The sequence below is a fragment of the Panthera leo genome, chromosome F3 (assembly GCF_018350215.1).
Source record: "Panthera leo isolate Ple1 chromosome F3, P.leo_Ple1_pat1.1, whole genome shotgun sequence".
Taxonomy (NCBI): Eukaryota; Metazoa; Chordata; class Mammalia; order Carnivora; family Felidae; genus Panthera; species Panthera leo.
In genome coordinates, this window is record NC_056696.1 from 16,662,495 (window position 1) to 16,684,720 (window position 22,226).

The 22,226-nt window shown below is 36.3% G+C and overlaps 1 protein-coding gene across 11 annotated transcripts in view; it reads left to right on the plus strand.

Annotated features, from left to right (window-relative positions):
• Positions 1-22,226, plus strand: part of RABGAP1L (RAB GTPase activating protein 1 like) — a 755,410-nt gene that overhangs the window by 69,680 nt on the left and 663,504 nt on the right. For 10 of the 11 annotated variants that reach the window (XM_042925081.1, XM_042925083.1, XM_042925080.1 and 7 more), the window contains 4 exons: positions 2,883-3,093; positions 6,336-6,510; positions 14,240-14,397; positions 17,062-17,172. In XM_042925081.1, coding sequence (XP_042781015.1) covers positions 2,883-3,093; positions 6,336-6,510; positions 14,240-14,397; positions 17,062-17,172 — 655 coding nt within the window. Of the gene's footprint in view, positions 1-2,882; positions 3,094-6,335; positions 6,511-14,239; positions 14,398-15,119; positions 15,214-17,061; positions 17,173-22,226 lie in introns of those variants that run through there. The other variant, XM_042925087.1, reaches the window with a different exon arrangement.

Genomic DNA, 22,226 nt, shown 5'->3' on the forward strand with positions numbered 1-22,226 from the left:
AGCTTGTCCCTTCTGCCTCTGAGGACACAGTGAAAAGATGCTGTCTGTGACCCAGAAAGTGGGCTCCCACCAGATGCCAAGTCTGCCAGTACCTTGATCCTGGTCCTCCTGGCATCTAGAACTGTGAGAAGTAAATGTCTACTGTTTATAAACCACCCAGTCTGTGGTAGTTTGTTATAGCAGCCTGAACAGACTAAGATGAGACATTTCAGCTGCCTTTTCCTAGCTGCAGTCAACACAGTTTTTGCTTACAGAATTACTGTGGTTGGTTTAAAATGACACATAACTTCAGTGGCAAGGAACTGTATCTAGAAAGTATCTAGATTTAAATGGCCTAGAGTGAATATTAAAGGTATGTTGTTTTTCAGTTATAAAACCAGATAGATGAAAGCTTTTGTTTCAATATCATGATAACTTGTTGGGTTTTGTCATGTGATGATCTTATATACTGGCTGCTTGGATGCAAACCTAATAGGAAATCTTTGCTAGTTAAAATTTTTTTTAATGTTTTATTTTTGAGAGAGGGAGAGAGAGAGCGAAGTGAGAGAGTGAGCATGAGTGGGGGAGGGGCAGAGAGAGAGGGAGACAAAGAATCTGAAGCAGGCTCCAGGTTCTGAGCTCTCAGCACAAAGCCTGATGTGGGGCTGAACCCATGAACGGTGTGATCATGATCTGTGCGAAGTTGGCTGCTTAAACCAACTGACCACCCAGGTGCCCCAACAGGTCTAGGTTTTAATGATATACCACTTCTTGTATACTGTGAAGATCTTCCATTTCTTTTCTTGCAGACTTTATGCTTTTGTTGTCATTCATTTTGCTTGCACATGTTATAAATTCTACAAAATGCTAATTTTTACACCCCCCCCCCTTTTTTTTTTTAACACAAGGGAGGCTTACTGAATACATCTCAAGGGAGCAGCAGGCAGGACAGTGAAGGGGAGAGTATCTAATTTTTACTTTGAATAATCTGTTATATTTTAAAGAAGTTAAAAAGCAAAGAAGTCTTGCCCTCATGTTTTTAACTTCTGAGGCTCTTCAGTTTTCCTCTAGTATCATTATTCTTTATCCCAAGGAACTTTTTAATATTTTTTTCTTCTGTAATTTAGAATCTGCTGTTATAGCCACCCAGGGAATATTTCATTTCAGATCTTGCATTTTTTAGCTTTGGAATTCCTTTTGGTCTTTTGTCTTTCATTTTTCTGTCTATTTTGTTAGGTGTTTTTCTTTACATCCTGTATCATATTTATAATAGTTATTTAAAGGCCTTGTCTGCTTATTTTGCCTTTTTTATTGGATCAATTTCTGTACTGTTTTTCTCTACTTGGGGTTTACACAGTTATATGAATCTGAATTATACAGTATTATACAATACTGTAGTACAATAGTACTGTATTATAGTACTATACTTGTACTATAGTACAATACTTGTACTATAGTACAAGTACAGTATCATACAATACTGTAGTACAATTAGTACAATATTTTTTTCAGAAAGCTTTCTCTCCCTTTTTTTGTTTTTTGTTTTTTGTTTTTTTTTTGGTATGACTCCCACTATACGTAACTTAGACCATATGAACTACTTTATCTGTCATGTTCATCAATTACTGGAATATGATTTAATCATAGGATCTTGCAAATAATTGTTTCATGAGTGCTTGCTAAATTAACAAAAAATTCACAGAATAATAAGTCTAGTAAACATATTAGCATCCAGCTTTAACATGTGTTTGTGTTTTTTAATTTATCCCTTTTGAAATACAGCACGTTGAACGGATTCAAAAGGGGGAAAAACATGTTTCAGTGATTGAAGAACATGGTAGATGAAATAAATCATTTTGAATGGCTTTAGTTTCTCAATAGAAGAAAAGTAGGCAATGAGGTTGCATGTTTCAGTATGATATTTGGGAGCTGGAGTGGGGAGGTTGGGAATGGCTTTTGTGAATTATTTATTAAAGTCCTATAGGTGGAATTCTGGTAATGAGGATTTGAGCATGGTGCAAAGATCTAGTTTGGGTGAGACAGGCATGCTTAATTTTGTGTAAAATGGATATGGGTAATGGGAAAAAGTAGAGACTAGCTGAATATGGGTTTTAGGTGTGGATGGAAAGAGTGGCAGTTTAATAGTTTAAGAGGTTTAAGTTTAAGAGGGAGTTTAATAGTGTCTGATACATGCAGATACTCTGACCACCGTTGGGCCTTTGCTGCAAGCTGTGCTTAGAATTGAAGAGAACGACTTTATTTTATTTACTTTTTTAAGAAACTCATCAATGGGGAGGGGAGAATTGAGGGAAGCAATCATAGGATCATTATTTTGATGAAGCAGTTTCCATTGGAATACTTGCATAGTTCATAGAAGCCAGCAAGCTAGGAAGGGTCAAACATGGGGCTTGCTTTGTTATTGGTATGAGATGTGTCCTCTTAATATTGCTTACCTTTGCTTTGGAAGTTAGGCTTCTTAATAAATTGGGTGCCATGCAGGACCATTACAGCCAAGACAAACTTATAACTGATTTTAGCTTTATTTAATCCTCATTAATTTTAGGCTACTTCACACTGCCTTTAGTGTAGTTTTTTTTTTTTTCTTTCTTGTTCTATATCATTTGAACTCTGCTTTTGATTTTTTAAAATAAAAATTTTAAATTTCTTTCTTTTTCTCTAAAAAAAGTTGTAGCTAAGTAAGTTAATACTTTGAGAGACTTGAAAGTACAAAAATTCCATAACTCTGATTTCAGATGTAGGATAAACATCAAAAGAAGTGAAAACACAGACCTAAATTTTGTTTGCAATTTTTCATTTGTTTGTGGGCAGTAGGTGAAATTATACTGTGAAGTTTTTCATTAACCTTTTGAGTGTGTGTGTGTGTGTGTGTGTGTTTTCTTCAGAAATTTCTACACCCAGACCATCTTCTCTAAGTGGATTACCTGAAGAAGATAGTGTTTTATTTAACAAACTGACCTACTTGGGATGTATGAAGGTTTCTTCCCCACGTAATGAAGTGGAGGCTTTACGGGCAATGGCAACTATGAAATCTTCGAGTCAGCACCCCTTTCCTGTTACTCTTTATGTGCCAAATGTTCCAGAAGGTTCTGTGAGGTAAGCTCTAGTCTTTTTTAAATTCCCCTAGACATGCATGAAATTTTTTGTGTGGTAGTGATGATGTTAACGTCATAAATCAGGCCTAGGCCTTACTGTGAATTTACTTTTACTCTGTAGACATGAAAAGTAAATATGTTTAGGATTACACCATGTTGCTTGTTTACAAGAGGCTTTTACAAAATTATGCTTAGAGTATTATGAATGGAAATAGAACTTTAAAAATACCTATAATTTGTGTTTCTTTATTTGGAAGGAATGTAAAAACCTGCCTTCGTCTTGTCATGTAACTGGTTCAAAAACCACAGAGTTTTTGTGAAGCCGCATTTCTTATACTTTTTACATCAGACTAGGAAGAAGCAAAATGGCTTTTTCTCTTATGCTTAAGTAGGAATAAGGATTAAATATAAATCAGATAATGTTGTTCTACACTCAGTGGCCTCCAGTCACACTTGTGATTATATTCAAAATCCTTACCATGTCTGGCCACTGATAAACTACTGCTTTGACCTGGTTTTTTACCTCTCTCATCTCTCCTTACCTCCTTTCTCTTTTGCTTTCTCACTATGTTCACTCACTACATTCTGGTCATGGTAGCTTCTTTGTTCTTTCTCAAACACTGTCATGATTCCTACCTCAGGACCTTTGCATATTCTCTTTCCTTTGCCTAAACAATCTTTTCTTGGTTTCCCAGTGGCTTTTTTTTTTTTTTAAACTTCTTTACAGTTTCATCTCAAACATCTTATCAAAAGAAGCCGCCTTTGATTGGATTATGTAACTATTCGTCTTTTCCCCCTTATTGGGCCCCCCCCCCTTTTTTTTTTTTTTTTCCTTCATAGCACTTTCTCTGACTTGGTATTGTACATACATTTGTTTCTTGGTTTATCATCTAACTTCCTCACTGGAATATAAGGTCCATACAAGGAGATTACTTGTATTTTTCTCTGCTTTAACTTTGGTGTCTCGAGCAGTATCTGGTTCATAGCAGGTTTTCAGGAAATGTTTGCTGAATAAACAAATAAAATGAAAGTCTTAGGAATTAGGTTGAATGTATCATGAACCTGTAATATTCTCAGAAATCCAGTTTAATCTTTTTTCAAACTCTTCCTGAAATGCGTCATTCTTTTAAGGTTTAGAATGTGAAAAAGTGAAGGGGCGCCTGGGTGGTTCAGTTGGTTGAGTGTCCGACTTCGGCTTAGGTCATGATCTCACGGTCCGTGAGTTCGAGCCCCACGTCGGGCTCTGTGCTGTCAGTTCAGAGCCTGGAGCTTGCTTCGGATTCTGTGTCTCCCTCTCTCCCCCTCCCCCACTCACACTCTGTCAATCTCTGCCTGTCAAAAATGAATAAATGTTAAAAAATAAAAATAAAAAAAAAAGAAATACGCAAATGGTTGCAATTAACAACAAAAACAAATTTTTAGAAGTCAGTATTATAATTTGGACATTAGCTTTAAGACATACACTATGCAGAACTAACAGAAAATTGAATCATTAAGGAAATGAAAAGGAAAAGAGGGGCGCCTGGGGGCTCAGTTGATCAAGCATCCAACTCTTGGTTTCAGCTCATGTCAGGATCGCGCGGGTTCGTGAGTTTGAGTCCTGCACTGGGCTCTGCACTGACAGTGCAGAGCCTGCTTGGGATTCTCTCCCTCACTCTCTGCCGCTCCCCCACTCATGCTCTGTCTCTCTCTATCCAAAAATGAATAAACGTTAAACAAAAAAAATTAAATGCACAGGGGCACTTGTACCCCAATGTTTATAGCAGCACTCTCAACAATAGCCAAATTATGGAAAGAGCCTAAATGTCCATCAACTGACGAATGGATAAAGAAATTGTGGTTTATATACACAATGGAATACTATGTAGCAACGAGAAAGAATGAAATGTGGCCTTTTGTAGCAACGTGGATGGAACTGGAGAATGTTATGCTAAGTGAAATAAGTCATACAGAGAAAGACAGATACCGTATGTTTTCACTCTTATGTGGATCCTGAGAAACTTAACAGAAGACCATGGGGGAGGGGAAGGAAAAAAAAAAAAGGGAGAGAGCCAAACCATAACAGACTCTTAAAAACAGAATAAACTGAGGGTTGATGGGGGTGGAAGGGAGCAGGGGGGAGGGGTGATGGGCATTGAGGAGGGCACCTGTTGGGATGAGCACTGGGTGTTGTATGGAAACCAGTTTGACAGTAAATTTCATATTTAAATAAATAAATAAATAAATAAATAAAAGAAAAAAATAAATAAAAAATAAAAATTATTTCTTTAATTTCTGTTGTTTTAAATGATCCCTTTAAACTGGGACATGTTCACAGAAGAAAACAGATCAAAGAGAAATAAAATTCAGGTAGAACAAAAAAAATTAAAATAATAAAGAATGAAAAAGTGTTAGCTTAGTTCTAAGTACTAAAATAATAGCAATATAAATTTATAATGTTTGGTAAAAATGCTTTGAATTTTTCAGGAAAGGGTTTTGTAGATATATTATTTGTATGATATATCTTAGAAAATGGCAGACTGCCTTTTAAAGTTATATTTTTATTTTTCAAAGTGCCAAACACACCTTGACAAAAGACTTAGTGTTTTGACTTGCCTCTCTCTTCCTATTGGGTACCCCTTGGTTTCACAATTGGGGAGATTTTGATGTGGTCTTGAGATTTTAGATCAATCTAGGGCTAAGGGTTTATATAGGGAAAGTCAGAGAATTATTTTCTTCTAAATCCCACAAACTGCTTTTACTTTCTTAAATTCTTTTATTAAGTTCAACTTTGTAACTACTCTGCCCTTTTATGCTTTGGGGTAAGAGGGGTGTTGGCCTAGCAATGATGTAGGTGTTGGATAAACTTACTGTTGTAAATAGAAACTTTGTAGGTCTGGTCTGTGCTATTGTGTAGTAGCATTCTTTTTGACATAGAAACCATTTGGGGATGGCTAGAAAAGGCTAGCATTTGGGGATGAGTGACGGATTTGATCAGGCAGTATATATTGGCTTTGGGAGTAAATGAGTTGGATCACAGAAAATATAGAAATGAGGTAATTGTCAAAAGAAGGTGAGGAATTTGTGTATGTGCGTGTATATACATAGATACATATAGCAAAATATGGTATTTGTATTATAACCAGGTTATTTTTATGATTTTAAGATGATTATGTTTATGTTATTAGTATAGTAAAACTGCTTGTCTTTGCTTTGTTCTTTGCTAGTTAATATGTTATCTTATTTTTCGTCACTGTTCTGTAGAATTATAGACCAATCCAGCAATGTGGAGATAGCTTCTTTTCCAATCTACAAGGTGTTATTCTGTGCACGTGGACATGATGGGACAACAGAGAGCAATTGTGTTGCATTTACAGAGAGTTCCCATGGTTCAGAAGAATTTCAGATACATGTTTTCTCCTGTGAAATTAAAGAGGCAGTAAGTATAATATATTGTAGCAATTTGCTATCAAGATGAATTAGGGTAATATTTTTGAACCCTACTCTCACTGTCCTATAAGTTAGTATGTATCACCATATACTCTATTATGTAAATTTGGAGTAGATTTCTAAAGAGAACATTAGTATTTGTAATGGCATAGGGGTGCCTGGGTGGCTCTGTTGGTTGAGCGTCTGACTCTTGATTTGGGCTCAGGTCATGATCTCATGGTTCATCAGTTCGAGCCCCACATCAGGCTCCACGCTGACAGTGTGGAGCCTGCTTGGGACTCTCTCTCTCAACCCCTCTCTGCTCCTCCCCTGCTCTCTCTCTATCTTAAAATAAGTAAACATTAAAAAAAAAATTGTAATGGCTGAGAACTCAATACGGAAAGCTTAACCTCATAACTGTGTATTAAAGTGGTGTATGTGGGACACACTCAGTTTAACAGATGTAACAGAAAAATCCTGCTTGGTGAGCTCTCCTCCTACCCTACTATGGTACTAATTGCTCAGACCTAGAAGGGCCTCTTTTATTATTTTTCCCAAGTCGATTGGTCCATGTGACTTTCTAAACATGTTTCCTCTGCCGGGACTGATAGTTGTATATTGCTTTCACTTAGATAATTGGATTAAGGTTGTTTCGTAGATCTGTGTGGTTTTCACTGGTGATTATTTGTTATGTTCATTTACTCAGAGGATGGCTTTTGCTCTCTGGAACTGGCCTAATTAAAAATACAAATCTCGCATACAGCAGGAATATCAACCTGTAGTTCTTTGAAGATACTAGTTAACTTTCCTTTAGTAATTATTAACTGGTGGTTTATTCTGAGACTGGAGAAGTACTTCAGAATCAAATGGTTGTCAAATACATGGAGAAATTGCCTTCTTTTCTGTATTTGTTGGATTCTCCCCAAATTAAAAATAGGTTGCACTTAAAAAAATTCCAGTATAGTTAACATACAGTGTTATATAAGTTTCAGGTGTAATTAGGTTGTACTTTTAGAACTTTACTGCTTACAACCATTTTAAAGGCATTGATAAATGGGTTTGGATGGGCAAATCTCAGCTGTGTTTGTTTTTGGAAATAAAAATTGTCAGCAGGAAATGCTAAAAGCAGCTACTCTATTTTCTGTTTGCCATGAAACATAAATAAACCATTGTATTAATGGGACTTCTGAGAGTTTATTTCTGACCACAACATGGCAGAGGTGTATTTCTGTGTGTTTGACACTAATCATGAGGAATATCTCAGTTCTCTTTTTAAATACATTTTATTTACACTAAAATGAACATGCATAGACACACATAATTTAGATTGTAGCCATACAAGTTCTGTGCCAGAACCCATGGCCTGTATAAGAAATTCCAAGTTTGTTTTTTAAAAAGTATTTCTGAATCTGTTTCATGCCCACATTTCTGTATTTATGTGTATACTGACTGCTTGGTCAAAGGTGTGATGGAGTGAGTGAGTACAGGTGTGCCTGGCACTTAGGAGGCAGGGAACATAAATATGTTGATGGAATATGAATGTGTTTGTGAAGGAAGGGGCCTATTTCTAACCTTACAACTCCACTAGAGGAGTGGTGGGGAAGCAGTGGGCAGAGTCCTGGCATTTCATCCTGGTGGCATTTAACACACCTGTGTGATTTCTGGGTGATTGGCACTCAACAGCGAGGAAATGAACTTGGAAGACTTGGAGAACCTGTTGCTTGGAGAGGTGGAAACACTGCTGCAGAAGGGAATTGAAAGGGACCTGGCTTGCAAGCATTTTTCATAATTGTGACGGTATGAAACTCTCTTTTTGGATTGTGGCATCTTGTTTATGGGTGGGGGAACAGTGTGTCATTTTTGAGAGCTTTAACAGTGGATAAGCAGCAGACAAAGCTGTGGGGAATTCTCAACCCGACCATTTTGGATATGGTATTAAATAGTATGAATTGAGAGGGTATTTGGTACATTGCAGGTTGTGGGAAAGTGATGTCCACGTATTATTTAATTTTTTTGCAAGTGTTCCATTATGAGACATTGGTGGTAAAATTCATTCTTTGAAGGAGAAATACATGACAGTTGTCATTAAACTTTATTATGAGAACTATTGCTAAATGAAAACTAACCCAGAATAAATGTGGAGGTTATGCAAGGAACTGTGCTAATAAGCCTTTTCTTGATACTCTAAAGTCTCCATGATATAGATAGTATTTATTTTGACTAGTGGTCTTGTGCTCCTCTTTGCCTGGAACAGTTCTAGTTTATGTCTGTTGTCCAGGTATGTTATTAATAGCACTCCATCTTATTCTCAGAAGACTTCTGGTTTGATTAATGAATTGTAGGGTTACCGCTTATTTATCCCAAGGCTAAGAGAACAGACAACAGAGCTGGGTTTTAAATGGAAGTCTCTGACCCTGAAACACCCATATTATTTTCAGTGACAACTTTCCTGTTGCTTAAATATTGTAAAAAGCAAGTGTGGATTTTTCTTTTCCTTATGCTTTATAAAGGTATCTGTTGCTCATATAGCTCACGTTCCAGCCACCTTTGAGTTTTACCCATGCCTTTTACAGAAGATGTCCAACATCTTCCTCTTTCCCTTCAAAAATAATTACCTATTTTAATGAATCTCAGGTCTTTAGTTGCATTTACTCATCTGGTTGTCTGGTTCCCAGGTTTCATGTTCTGTGGTGAAGGCACAACTTCAGCCCTTACTTTTTGGGACCTTGTTAATGGGCACAAACAGTTGGCAAAGACAGTTCAGGAACAAGTGACAGATATTCTTATTGGCTAAATATGTGCCGTGCAGCAGTGTCACTAACTTGCTTGTTTTCCGTGGTTTGCAGAATCCTGGATGAGATCTGAAGTGGTTTGTCAGTTAAAGGCAAGAAGACGACATCTTCTCAAGCAGGAGTAGTGACATGGCTGCCACTACCAACTGTCCCTGTGATGCTCTTATTTCGCTGTAAAATCCCATAAGCAGCAGGCACCAATAGTGTTAGGGGGAATCCAGTGAAGGTCACAGCTCTGTTGGACCTGTGACATAAGGATTAGGTGTTCCCACAGGAGGGGTAGGTTACATTTGACTCGATGACCCTGGATATTGGTCTGTACCACTCTGCTGGAGTGCATCTTGATAACCTGTGGCAAAAGAGTTGGGGAATCTGACCAGAGATATATTGATGCCACTGATTTTGTGTAGGGAAAATGATGTGCTATGTTTCTGCTTAAGAATTACAGACAAAACAAAGTATCTGAAAACATAGTGGAAAAAAGCCAGGGAGGCACATATCCTTGTTGCATCTTTATGGATACATTGTATAAAACTTTTAAAATATATTTTTAAAAGGCTTAGTTGACTCTCTTTAAGAATTTATTATGTCATTCTCACAATTTTTCTCAAAGCAGATTTGATGTTTGTATGTTTTAAAATGCTTAACACTAACTATTACTAGCAATTCTCAGTGTTACATTTTAGAAGCATGGTTATTATCTGGCATTAAAGGCATTTAGAGGTATTTCATGGTAAATACGAAGGGTATGATTGGGAAAATCTTCATTCTTTTTTTTTTTTTCCTAAGCTTTCTCAGGATTTTATTTTTTTAATTTTATTTTTAAAAGTTTATTTTTGAGTGGGGGAGGGTCACAGAGAGAGGGGAGAGAGAGAATCACAAGCAGGCTCCTAACTGCTAGCACAGAGCCTGATGTGGGGCTGGAACTCACAAAACTGTGAGACCATGACCTGAGCTGAAACCACCAGTTGGATGCTCAACCAGCTGAGCCACCCAGACACCCCAGGATCTTCATTCATAATGCATTTAAAAAAAATATTTGCTTATTTAAGTAATCTCTACACCCAGTGTGGGGCTTGAACTCATGACCCCGAGACCAAGAGTTGCATGCTCTCCTGACTGAGCCAGCCAGGTGCCCCTGCACTGTTTTTTGTTGTTGGGGGTGGGGGTGGGGGCGTGGTTGCTCAAATGCCACTCTATTAAGGAAACCTTATTCCATGTGTGGGAAATTATTTCTAAACATGTATTTATTGAGATGGCATTTTAGCAAAATGCCTTAATTTGGAAATTAATCCTGAAATTGTTACTAGTGTTTTCCATTAATAAATTTCTATACTTTTTTAAAAGTTTCTTGTTTGATATGCTTCTTATTTTAGCTCCTTTCAGTGAGTAATATATTTGAATAATTTCTTTTTAAAAATTTAACACATTTCTTTCAGGGTGTCTTATAGAATGATTTTTCTTACATCTATTTCTTGGGTGAACATTTTCTTAACATATGGTATTTTTAACAGAGTCCGCTCTCTTTCCCCAATGTTAATGAAAAGGCTTTATCTTGGAAAAAGTGGCTGTGTCATTTAAGTAAATACCTTTTTGTTTAATAGCAATTTTTTTGGAGTATTCACATGTAATACATATTTGAGAATTTGGAAAATACTGAAATAAAGAAGAAAATAGAAGTTACTCAAAATTCCACCAGAGTTAAGATTTTGCTGTATCTCCTTTCCACATCCACATGTGCTCTCCTCCCACTTCTTCATAATCAGCAACCACAGCAGACCCTTTTGTGTTTAATTAGTACTTTCTATGGGTATAGCCTTCTGGGAAAAAAATTATACTGTATTATTTGTCAATAAGCCTTTGCCTCCTGCAAAGAATACACATATTCTAGATTATTTGTGTGTATGTTAAATGGTGTGACATGTATAGAAATGTTTGCCATGGTGTATGTTTTTAGTATTGTTATTTTGTTTATTTTTGAGAGAGAGCATGAGCAAGGGAGGGGCAGAGAGAGAGAGGGAGACACAGAATCTGAAGCAGGCTGACAGCTCAGAGCCTGACATGGGGCTCGAACCCACAAACTATTAGATCATTACCTGAACCGAAGTTGGATGCTTAACCAACTGAGCCACCCAAGTGCCCCTTTAATATTCTTTTCATGATGTTATTGGTTACTCAATTTGTCTCAATAACTGTAGATCTTGATAACCATTGTTCCTGCAGATACTGTACCTCACCAGTCCTTGGATCACCATTCCAGCTTATTCACAGACTCTAGAATTCACAAATGATTTTAACCTTGTTGTTGGAAGTAGCAACTTGTAAGACACGGACAAGATGTAATGTGGTTTGATTGCTGTCAGTGTACTGCTATGTCCTTCTCCAAAAAGAGAAAAGTGTAGTCTTATTTTTTCCTCCCATAATTCTCTACTACGTTGGCTCAGTCCCATATATTTAATAACCTTTTTTTTAAGTTTATTTATTTATTTTGAGAGAGAGAGAGAGAGAGAGAGAGAGAGAGAGAGAATCCCAAGCAGGCTCTGCAATATCAGTGTGGAGCTTGATGCGGGGTTCAGACTCATGAACCATGAGATCATGACCTGAGCAGAGATCAAGAGTCAGATGCTTAACTGACTGAACCACCCAGGCACCTCTTAATAACCTTTTTAAAGAGAAATTCCTGAACCTTGCCATCTACTTGAGAATTTGCCAAGTTTCCTTGACATTTTTGGTGCGGCCAAAGATTAAGACATGAACTAGAAGAAGATATGAGAGAGGAGAAAAAAGAATAAATATGGTTGGGATTTGACTCAACTGGTGTATCAATAATTATCTATAGGCATTCCCCTATATTTACATATAATGCTTTCTTAAAAATGTGCTGAAGTTGAATGTGTAAAAAGTAAACAATAGACTTCACGTTTTATTTGAGGTTAGGATGTGGGGAGTACTCAACTAAAAGTAGTTTAAAGTTTCTGTTTACAGTTTGCCTTGAGACATATTCTTCAGTGACTTATTTCTAAGGGTGTTGTTTGATTCTGTTTTCTTCTTTAACACTTAAGTTATTGAGCTAAATCAAGTAAGTATCCACTTGAGGCTAAATATTTCTGCTTTTGGCTTACCTAATGATTCTCACCCACCCTAAGCACATTCAGCTTACACGTGCTGGACTGTAAGCACCATGTTCACTGCCGTATTCTCCAGCACCTAGAATAATATAAAGTCTACAGAGGGCACCCCCAAAATATTTATTGAACGAATGTGTGAATTCATCATCTTAATTGTATAAAATTTGAGGCCTACAGTTCTTATTTATATCAGTCCTTTGTTTTGTTGTTTTTACTCATTTACGTAAAATTATAATGGGATAACATATTAAGATATTTAAATATTTTTGTTAAGTACTGTGGTACAAACGTGATACTACTGCTGGATGTGAACTTTAAAAGTGTGGAAGTCAGTTAATTTAAGAAACTTAATTTGGCAATGGAAAGGCAGTTTAGGATGTAATTATTGGTTCATAGGTCTAAGTGTGGCAGTTGGAAGTTTGAGAACCACTTATTTTTGAGTGTGATAGACTATGAGAAAAGGTAGAATACATGGATACAACAAAAATAGAAAAATGAAGAAAGACCCCATACTTCTAAGAAATGCTATTGGTGGAAGTGCTCTCATTTCAAGCAAATAACAAAATATTAAGAGTTTTAAGCTAACACAATTCAGTGAATAATTTGAATTCCCTTTATCTAAAGGGAAGGATTTGTTCATGTTTGGAGAAGTCTCTTGTATCTCTCAGTGTGAGGTTATGACCTTTGTTAAACTCTTCTTCGTCGTGGTTTCATTGTTCAACCTCTGGTGGCCTGAGAGATTTGGAAGTTCTTTTGTGCTTCAAGTTTACAATTTTGAGATGGTGTGATGCTACTTTTCGAACCAAGGAAGAGAATAGCTTCTGAAAGTGTGGGATTTAGAGGACTGCTCCACTTTAGGGAAAGAGTATAAGCCATTGACATATATTTTTTATAGTATTCACCAGGGTGGCTTAATGCTAATAAAAGAAATCATTTCAACTGGGAATCCTGCAATGCATTTATAACACAGCATCACTGTGATAACACTCGAAACTCTCTTAATCATGTTACCATATTTGCTTATTGCTAAAACCAGTATTTATTTCATTTTTAAAATATTTTTTTTAATGTTTATTTTTGAGAGAGAGGGCAGGAGTGGGGGAAGGAGCAGAGAGAGAATGAGACACAGAATCTGAAGCAGACCGGGCTCTGAGCTGTCAGCCCAGAGCCCGATGCAGAGCTCAAACTCATGAACCATGAGATCATGACCTGAGTCAAAGTTGGACGTTTAACTGACTGAGCCACCCAGGAACGCCAGTATTTACTTCATTTTGTGCTTCAGTGTCTAACCCACTGAAGCCAAGGGAAGTGAGAAGAGAAATTGCACTTAGAGAACTTAGACTAAAACCTTGTTTGTGTGTGTTAATTGGGAATATTTAGATGCCAGCACCATTCTTAGGATTACCTTAGGATTCATTTGTTGCAATATAGTATATTTTGAGGCCTAGAAACATCTATAAATAAATAGAGCTCCTTTTGTGAACTACACAGTTAATTAAACATCTTTATTACCAGGTTTAAATGCTAAAGTTGAAGAAACAAACTATATTTGTAAATTAAATGTTATATATTACGTATAATATATAAACACATAAATACAAGCTTATATAAATATAAGCAAACTATATAAAATGTTTTGTATTATATATAATACATATAAACATATTTGCATATATGTGTATATATATGTATGCTTAGACTATATCTGCTAAAGTAAATTGTGACCATGGAAAGGAATAGATTCAAAAATTAGGAGAGAGGGGTATCAAAATGCAGTTAAAGCTTTTGCCTAATGGTATCTCCATTTTTATTCTTTTAGGTAAGCAGAATTTTATATAGTTTCTGTACAGCATTCAAACGTTCTTCCAGACAAGTGTCTGATGTTAAAGACTCAGTTATTCCTACCCCTGACAGTGACGTGTTTACCTTCAGTGTCTCCTTGGAGGTAAAAGAAGATGATGGAAAAGGAAACTTTAGGTGAGGTTATTTGGGAAGAATAAAAGTTGGTATTGTGCCTGAAATATAGTATTGGCTAACATAAAGCTTCCAGAGGCTATACAATGTTGGTATAAAGCTTTAAAATGATAAAAAAAAAAAATATTTGGCAGGTGAATGAATGTTTCATTATTCTCATGCTTTCAGATACTTTATGTAAAATATTTTCTCCATATTTGTGAATAATGATATTATAGAAAATTGTAGTAAAATAATAAAAAGAATAAAAAGCTATACTTTTGTCAACCACAATCACTTTTAATACTTGATTTATTCCCTTTGTTTATTTCTAAGGGGTATTTTTATACAGTTGTATATACACAGGTTTTTTTTCTTTTAACTTTATTATGTAAGAATTTTTCCATTAAAATGTTCTTAATTAAGATCATTTTTAATAGTACCAATAATATATTGGGTGGTTTGATCATCATTTAACCATTTTCTTCTATTGTATATTTAGAATGTTTTTCTCCTGTTCACAAATAGACAGGTGATAGGATATAGTTATGCTCTTTAACAGCCACTTATGTGCCTTTAATTCTTTAAAAAAAATTTTTTTTTTAACATTTATTTATTTTTGAGACAGAGAGAGACAGAGCATGAACAGGGGAGGGGCAGAGAGAGAGGGAGACACAGAATCTGAGACAGGCTCCAGGCTTTGAGCTGTCAGCACAGAGCCCGACGCGGGGCTTGAACTCACGGACCATGAGATCATGACCTGAGCTGAAGTCCGGACGCTTGACCGACCAAGCCACCCAGGCGCCCCTATGTGCCTTTAATTCTAATAAGAATTGTTAGGTAGAGTTTTTTGTCTTTTTTTTTTTATAGATATAGAAATTGAGTCTTAGATAAATTGCTCAAGGTATTTTTTCTTTTCAGATAAGATTATGTTTCTATATCTGTCTCCCCCCCCCCCCCCGCCGTGTGTGTGTGTGTGTGTGTGTGTGTGTGTGTGTGTATTTAAGTTCAAGTTAGTTAACATACATTGTAGTATTGGTTTCAGGAGTAGAATTCAGTGATTCATCTCTTACATACAACACCCAGTGCTCATCCCAACAAGTGCCCTCCTTAATGCCAAGCACCCATTTAGCCCATCCCCCCCCCCCCCCCCCCCCAGCAACCCTCAGTTTGTTCTCTATAGTTAGAGAGTCTCTTTTGGTTTGTCTCTCTTTTTATCTTATTTTTCCTTCCCATCACCCATCTAGCCCATCCCTCACCCAACTCCCTCCATCAACCCTCAGTCTGTTCTCTATCCTTAAGGCTATTATAGTTTGCTTCCCTCTCTCTCTTTTTGCCCTTCCCATATGTTCATCTGTTTTGTTTCTTAAATTCCACATATGAGTGAAATCGTGATATTTAAGATAATCTATATTTTAGACACTTAGATTGTCTTAATGAATTAATTCTTAAGAATAGTCTGGTATAGATGCTGGAGAGGATGTGGAGAAATGGGAGCCCTCTTGCACTGTCGGTGGGAATGCACACTGGTGCAGCCACTCTGGAAAACCGTGTGGAGGTTCCTCAAAAAATTAAAAATAGAACTACCCTACGACCTAGCAGTGGTACTGCTAGGAGTTTACCCAAGGGATACAGGAGTGCTGATGCATAGGGGCACATGTTTATAGCAGCACTTTGAACAATAGCCAAATTATGGGAAGAGCCTAAATGTCCATCAACTGACGAATGGATAAAGAAGATGTGGTTTATATATACAATGGAATACTACTTGTCAATGAGAAAGAATGGAATCTGGCCATTTGCAGCAACGTGGATGGAACTGGAGGGTATTATGCTAAGTGAAATAAGTTAGGCAGAGAAAGACAGACATCATATGTTTTCACTCATATGTGGATCCTGAGAAACTTAACAGAAGACCATGGGGGAGGAGAAGGGGAAAAAAAGAAAGTTATAGAGAGGGAGGGAGGCAAACCATAAGAGACTCTTAAATACTGAGAACAAATTGAGGGTTGGTGGGGGGTGGGGGAGAGGGGAAAGTGGGTGATGGGCATTGAGGAGGGCACCTGTTGGGATGAGCACTAGGTATTGTATGGAAACTAATGTATCTATATCTATCTATCTGTGTATATATATATATATATATATATATATATATATATATATATATATATATATAAAATAGTCAGTATGGCTGAAGGTAGAATTTAAGTTGCTCCTGATCCATAACTCTTTTTCCATCTCTTATTTATATTTACTTGAGTTTGTATGTTACAGTTATCAAATTATAGATGTTTTAAAGTAAGCTCTTCTCACTTTGTTTTGCCTTGGGTTTCAGTGTGTTAAGGCTCTTACAACCACACAACCAGCTAAACCAGAATAGTGAGTCTTAAAAAATAATTAAATAAGCTATATTCCTAAATTTGTTAAATTTAGAAACTAAAGTTGAAATGATGTCATTTAAAGAATCTTGGATTTTAACCTTTGTTAAGTAAAATATAAGGCTCTTATAAATCCAATTTAGAAATTAATTAGTGACTTTGTTTTGCTGACTATAACATTGGTAGTTAGCTACTCAGGCAAGATGAGTTTAGCACACCTTAAGAATAAGGGTGCTGGAATTCTAAACTTGCAGTAGATTATTTTATTGTGGTGTTGTACTGATACTTCTGTTCTTTTTGCATATTTCAGTCCTGTGCCTAAGGATAGAGAGAAATTTTATTTCAAGTTAAAACAAGGAATAGAGAAGAAGGTGGTAATTACAGTGCAGCAACTTTCTAACAAAGAATTAGCTATTGAAAGGTAAGCAGCTTGCTCCTAAATGCTACCAAAAACTTGTATTGACATTGCTGTTGTGTTTCAAGAGACATACTGTTGAATCTCTCAGCTTTATTACTTGCTGTGTCTTTTCACCATTCTTCAGTTTCTCCGTGTAAAAATGAGAATGAGAGTCATAATGCTTTACCCACTTCAATAAGTTAAATGTAACTGGTTTATTGAAAGTCTCAGTTGATGGGAGTGCCTGGGTGGCTCAGCTGGTTAAGCTTCTGACTTTGGCTCAGGTCATGATCTCATGGTTTATGGATTTGAGCCCTGCATCGGGCTCTCTGCTGTCAGCTGAGAGCCTGCTTCAGATCCTCTGTCTCCCTCTCTCTCTGCTCTTTCCCCTTTCTCATTCTCTCTCTCTCTCAAAATAAATAAACATTTAAAAGATGGTTAAAATGGTAAATTAAAAAAAAAATCGCAGTTGATGGGGGAAATAAACATGATCCCCCCTCCCCCCACCCCGTGCCAGTAATAACTACTTCAGCTCTGTTTGGTCATACCCCTTTTTCCTGCTGTCCCTTATTTACATGTAGGACAAATACCTTAAATTCTCAATCATGTCTGATAATTAAAAAGTACATTTAGTTACTGGACTTTCAGGGGCTTAAGAAAAATAGATACATATCTTTTAAATATATAAGTATACACACAGACACACATATATACACACACAAATGTGTGTGTGTGCATTTATATGTTTTATGTATATATTTGAACATGTAAAAACAAAAAATCTTGTAGGACAAAAGGTCCTATAAACAAAGAATAACAAATGATAGTTGTAGAAAAAGTATTTGTACTGTAGATGACAGATGAAGGCTAATGTCTATAATATACATAAATTTCTTAACAATTTGTAAAAAAAAACAAAGAGCAAGAATGAACAAATCACAGGAAAGCTATTCACATGGCTAACAAACATATGTATGTAAAGATGTCCCAATTCACAAATAGAGAGGGAAATGTAATTAAGGTAGCAGTAAGATACCACATTGGCAAAAAGAACACGTCAGGCTGGTGGGAATATGGGGGAAGGGGTAAAGTGTGTATATATCCCCTTTTTGAGAAACAACCTGGCAACATCTATAAAAGTAAACAAAACAAAACCCAAATCTATACTTGCATGCATCAGTCTCCATTCTAGGGAATCTATTCCATTAAAAATAAAAGTACCACTGTCGAAGGACATATTTCTGAGGGTATTTATTACAGCCCTCTTTATGGTGATAAAAAGCCAGAAACAAAAATAAGTGCCTATTCACTTGGTTTCTAGAAGTGGGAGCAATTGGTGACAGTCATAAGAGAAAGAAAAGCCTCTTCATCAAGATTGCTGTAGACTCTGACTCCTCCCTCCCCATGTGTAGACTAGGATGAAGGCGGGAGCCAGTTGAGGTGCTGGCTGATGGGATCATGGTCACCGCTGTCTCTCTCAAGTGTGGGAGAAGGTGTCTGGCCCCCAATTATCTGCAGCTTTCTTTAGAATGTCAGGAATTTAGCTGTGCTTTGTTCCCATCCTTGGGTTTAACTGCTGGTATCCAGATAACAGGAAAAGTTCTGCTGTATAATTCTCTCTTATAGTTGTCATCTTTTTTCCTTTCTTAGTGATAATAAAAAAATAATTGTGAGTCATAAAAGTTCATGAAACATAGCTAAAGATTAAAGGTATTATTGACTTTGAATATTTTAGTCCTAAAACAATGATGATGAGAATGTGTTGTTGTTAACAGTAGCTCTAGCAATGTTTGAATCTTTTTATTTGCAAGTATGCAATTTCAAACTTATAGAAGAGTAAAAAAAAATGGTACAGAGAACATCTGTGTACTCTGCTTAGAATCATCTCTTGGTAACATTTTACCCCATTTGCTGTGCACCCACTTTCTCAATCTCTCAATCTCTCTCCTCTCTGTCTCTCAATCTTTCCCTCCCTCCCTACCTACCTACAGACAGACCCACGTTATTGTTTTTCTGAACAATTTTATTCCTATATAATTCCTTAGGAAATGAGTATTTCCTAAAAATAAGGATACGGATATCTATTATATAAGCACATTATTTGTAGCAACTTCTATAAATTTAGCATTCCTACAATACTTTTTTAAATTTAGCATTCATACAATACTTATTTATATATTTTAGAGAGGGGGGAGGGGGAGGGAGAGAACACAAGTAGGGGAGGGCCAGACAGAGAGGGAGAGCGAGAAATCCAGAGCAGGCTCCACACTGACAGCGTGGAGCCCTATGTGGGGCTTGAACTCACTGTGAAATCATGACCCGAGCTGAAACCGAGAGTCAGATGCTTAACTGCCTGAGCCATCCAGGTGCCCCATATACAGTGCTTTGTCTTTAACCTACCATTTGTCTCCAGTTTTGTCACTTATCTCAGCATCCTTTTTTCCTCCAGCTCAGGATTTACACTAGGGTCAGATATTGCATTTAGTTGCCATATGTCTTTGGCTTTCATTAATGTGGTAATATTTCCACAGCCTTTCTGTGTTGCTTATGACATGGAATTTTTGAAGAATACATCCATTTTCCCACTTTTTAATGTAACATTACTAATTTGGGGTTTATCTAATATTACCTTGTGATTAGATCCAGATTACTTCTTGCTCCATAGGTGATATTGTCTCCTTCATAGTGGATTGCATTTGGAGGTGCCTGATAACTCTCTGTCCCTCCCTGGTGATGTTAATTTTGGTTGCGAAAATGTGATTGTGAAAATATCTGATTTCTCCACTGTAATTCCCCTTTTTCTCCCCCCTTGCAACAAATAAGCAGTCTGTAGGGAGATGAATGAAAATATCCTGCTTCTCATAAACATTTTCTTAAGTTAACATTCATTCAAATTCTTGTCTGATCTTATCTTTACTGTGAGGAATGCAAAATTAGAACTTTCAATCTCCTGCACCTTCTTGGTAGTTTAGCAGTCAGCCCTAGGCATTCTAATGTAAGCCAAAGATCTCCCTTCTCTTCCACTTATTTATCTGTTTATTTTTGGTATAGACTCTTGAATTTCTCTCCTCCCCCCCTGCAGTGCTTTATAATTCACTACAGAACTTAATTATCTTGGTGATCATTGTCCAGAATTTGCCACTGGGAGTCCCTTCACACCCTATGTCTTTACCTTTCCGGCGTAACAAAAGGCAGCTTTCCATTTAATAAGTTTGTACTAACACAGGCAAAGAAGTATTAGGTGTTGAGTAATTTAACCCTTAATAATCATTATTAAAAATCTTGGAGTTTTATGGTGAAATGGTATGTTCTGTCTCTGCTATAGAGGCCTGTGCCCTGCTGTGTGTTAGGCAGTCCTTCCTTTTCCCAATGAGAAACTCTCAAGTTTGGTCAACTTGAGTATAGAAACATTGATGATTATAGGTAAAATAGCTGAATGCCTGCTTATAATGTTTTCTTCATTAACTTAATTAAACATTTACACATGCTTTCTAAATATATTATGCAAAATAATAACTTAGAAATGGGGCACTTTGCCCACTCTCTTATTCGTAAGACAATTTCATTTAGACTGAATAATCTTCAACATCGATTTCTTCATCATCATGCTTTCTGAGTAATTTTAAGGGATTTTTACAGAGCACATTATCTCAACTTCTGCTTAAGTTGTTTGAGATAAGCCCTTTTTTTGATCAGTATATATTGCTCTTATTAGATATTTGGGGTGCTTGGGTGCATCAGTCGGTTAAGCATCTGACTCTTGATTTCAGCTCAGGTCATGGTCTCACAGTTTGTGGGATCAAGCCCTGTGTCAAGCTCCATTCTGGCAGTGTGGAACCTGTTTGCGATTCTTTCTCCCTCTTTCTGTGTTCCTCCCCCACTTGAGCTCTCTCTCAAAATGAATAAACATTAAAAAAAAAAAAAAAAAAAAAAGAAATTTTACCTAAGCCACAAGTGCCCGTTTGTATAGAATTAGGAATTAAAAACAAAATGAAAGAACTCATTCCATATATAACCACTTACTATATTGGTTTTATTTTAATATAGTTAATCTTGATGGTATTATCTAACAACTCTGGGTTCATATATCTGGCATTAATTACTAAACCCATGTTAAGTTTCTTTACTTCTTTCTTTCTTTCTTTCTTTCTTTCTTTCTTTCTTTCTTTCTTTCTTTTCTTTCTTTTTTTTTTTTTTTTTACCACGTTTTGTCAGATGACCTCTATAAATACCCAAACTAAAATTGACTGAGATTGCTTTAGGCTAATGGTTCTCCAAACAATACTTTGTTCAGCATAACACACAGAATTTCCTGTGATATTGGAAATTTTGTTAGTACTTGGATTTGTATTTTTTGGAAAAAGAAACTTGCCTTTTATTAGATTATATGTAGCATTTAATGTGTTTAAATTATAAAATGTAAATGGTGGAATTTAAGGTAATCCACCAGGTGGCAGTCTTGTCAAGAGGATTAACACCTCTGAATCTTAAACATGGTCTTAAACAAAGTTTGTCATATAAAGACATTGATGTGAAAAAAATCAGATTACATCATTTTGGCTTATCTTCTGAAAGAGAAAATGATGTATTGTTTTTAAAAACAACTTTTCATTGTGTAAAATTTCCAACATATGTGAAAGTACAAAGAGTAATATATTGAACCTCAGTGTACCCATCACCTACCCCAAATGCTAATTTTCAAGATTTGGGCTTTTTTTTTTTTTTTTTTTTTTAATATTTTTATTCTGAAAGAGTCCATTTATCTGTGTATTCAAGGGTTCAAGCCTTCTTCCTTTGTAGATATTAAACAAATTATACTGAGATTATCTTTCTTGACTTCTTTGAAGGCAAATACTATGTCCTCTATTTCAGAATCTCCAACATCTAGCACATTGCTAGCAACACAGAACTTTGTAGTTAGCTACTTAATCCTTACTTAGCACTTGCTGTGCTGGGCATGGTTCTCGGTGTCATTTATGAGGTGTAGCTACTATTATCTTCACTGTACATTTGAGGAAACTGAGGCACAGAACAGTTCAATAACCTGCCCAGGTAATACAATTAATATTTGAATTAAG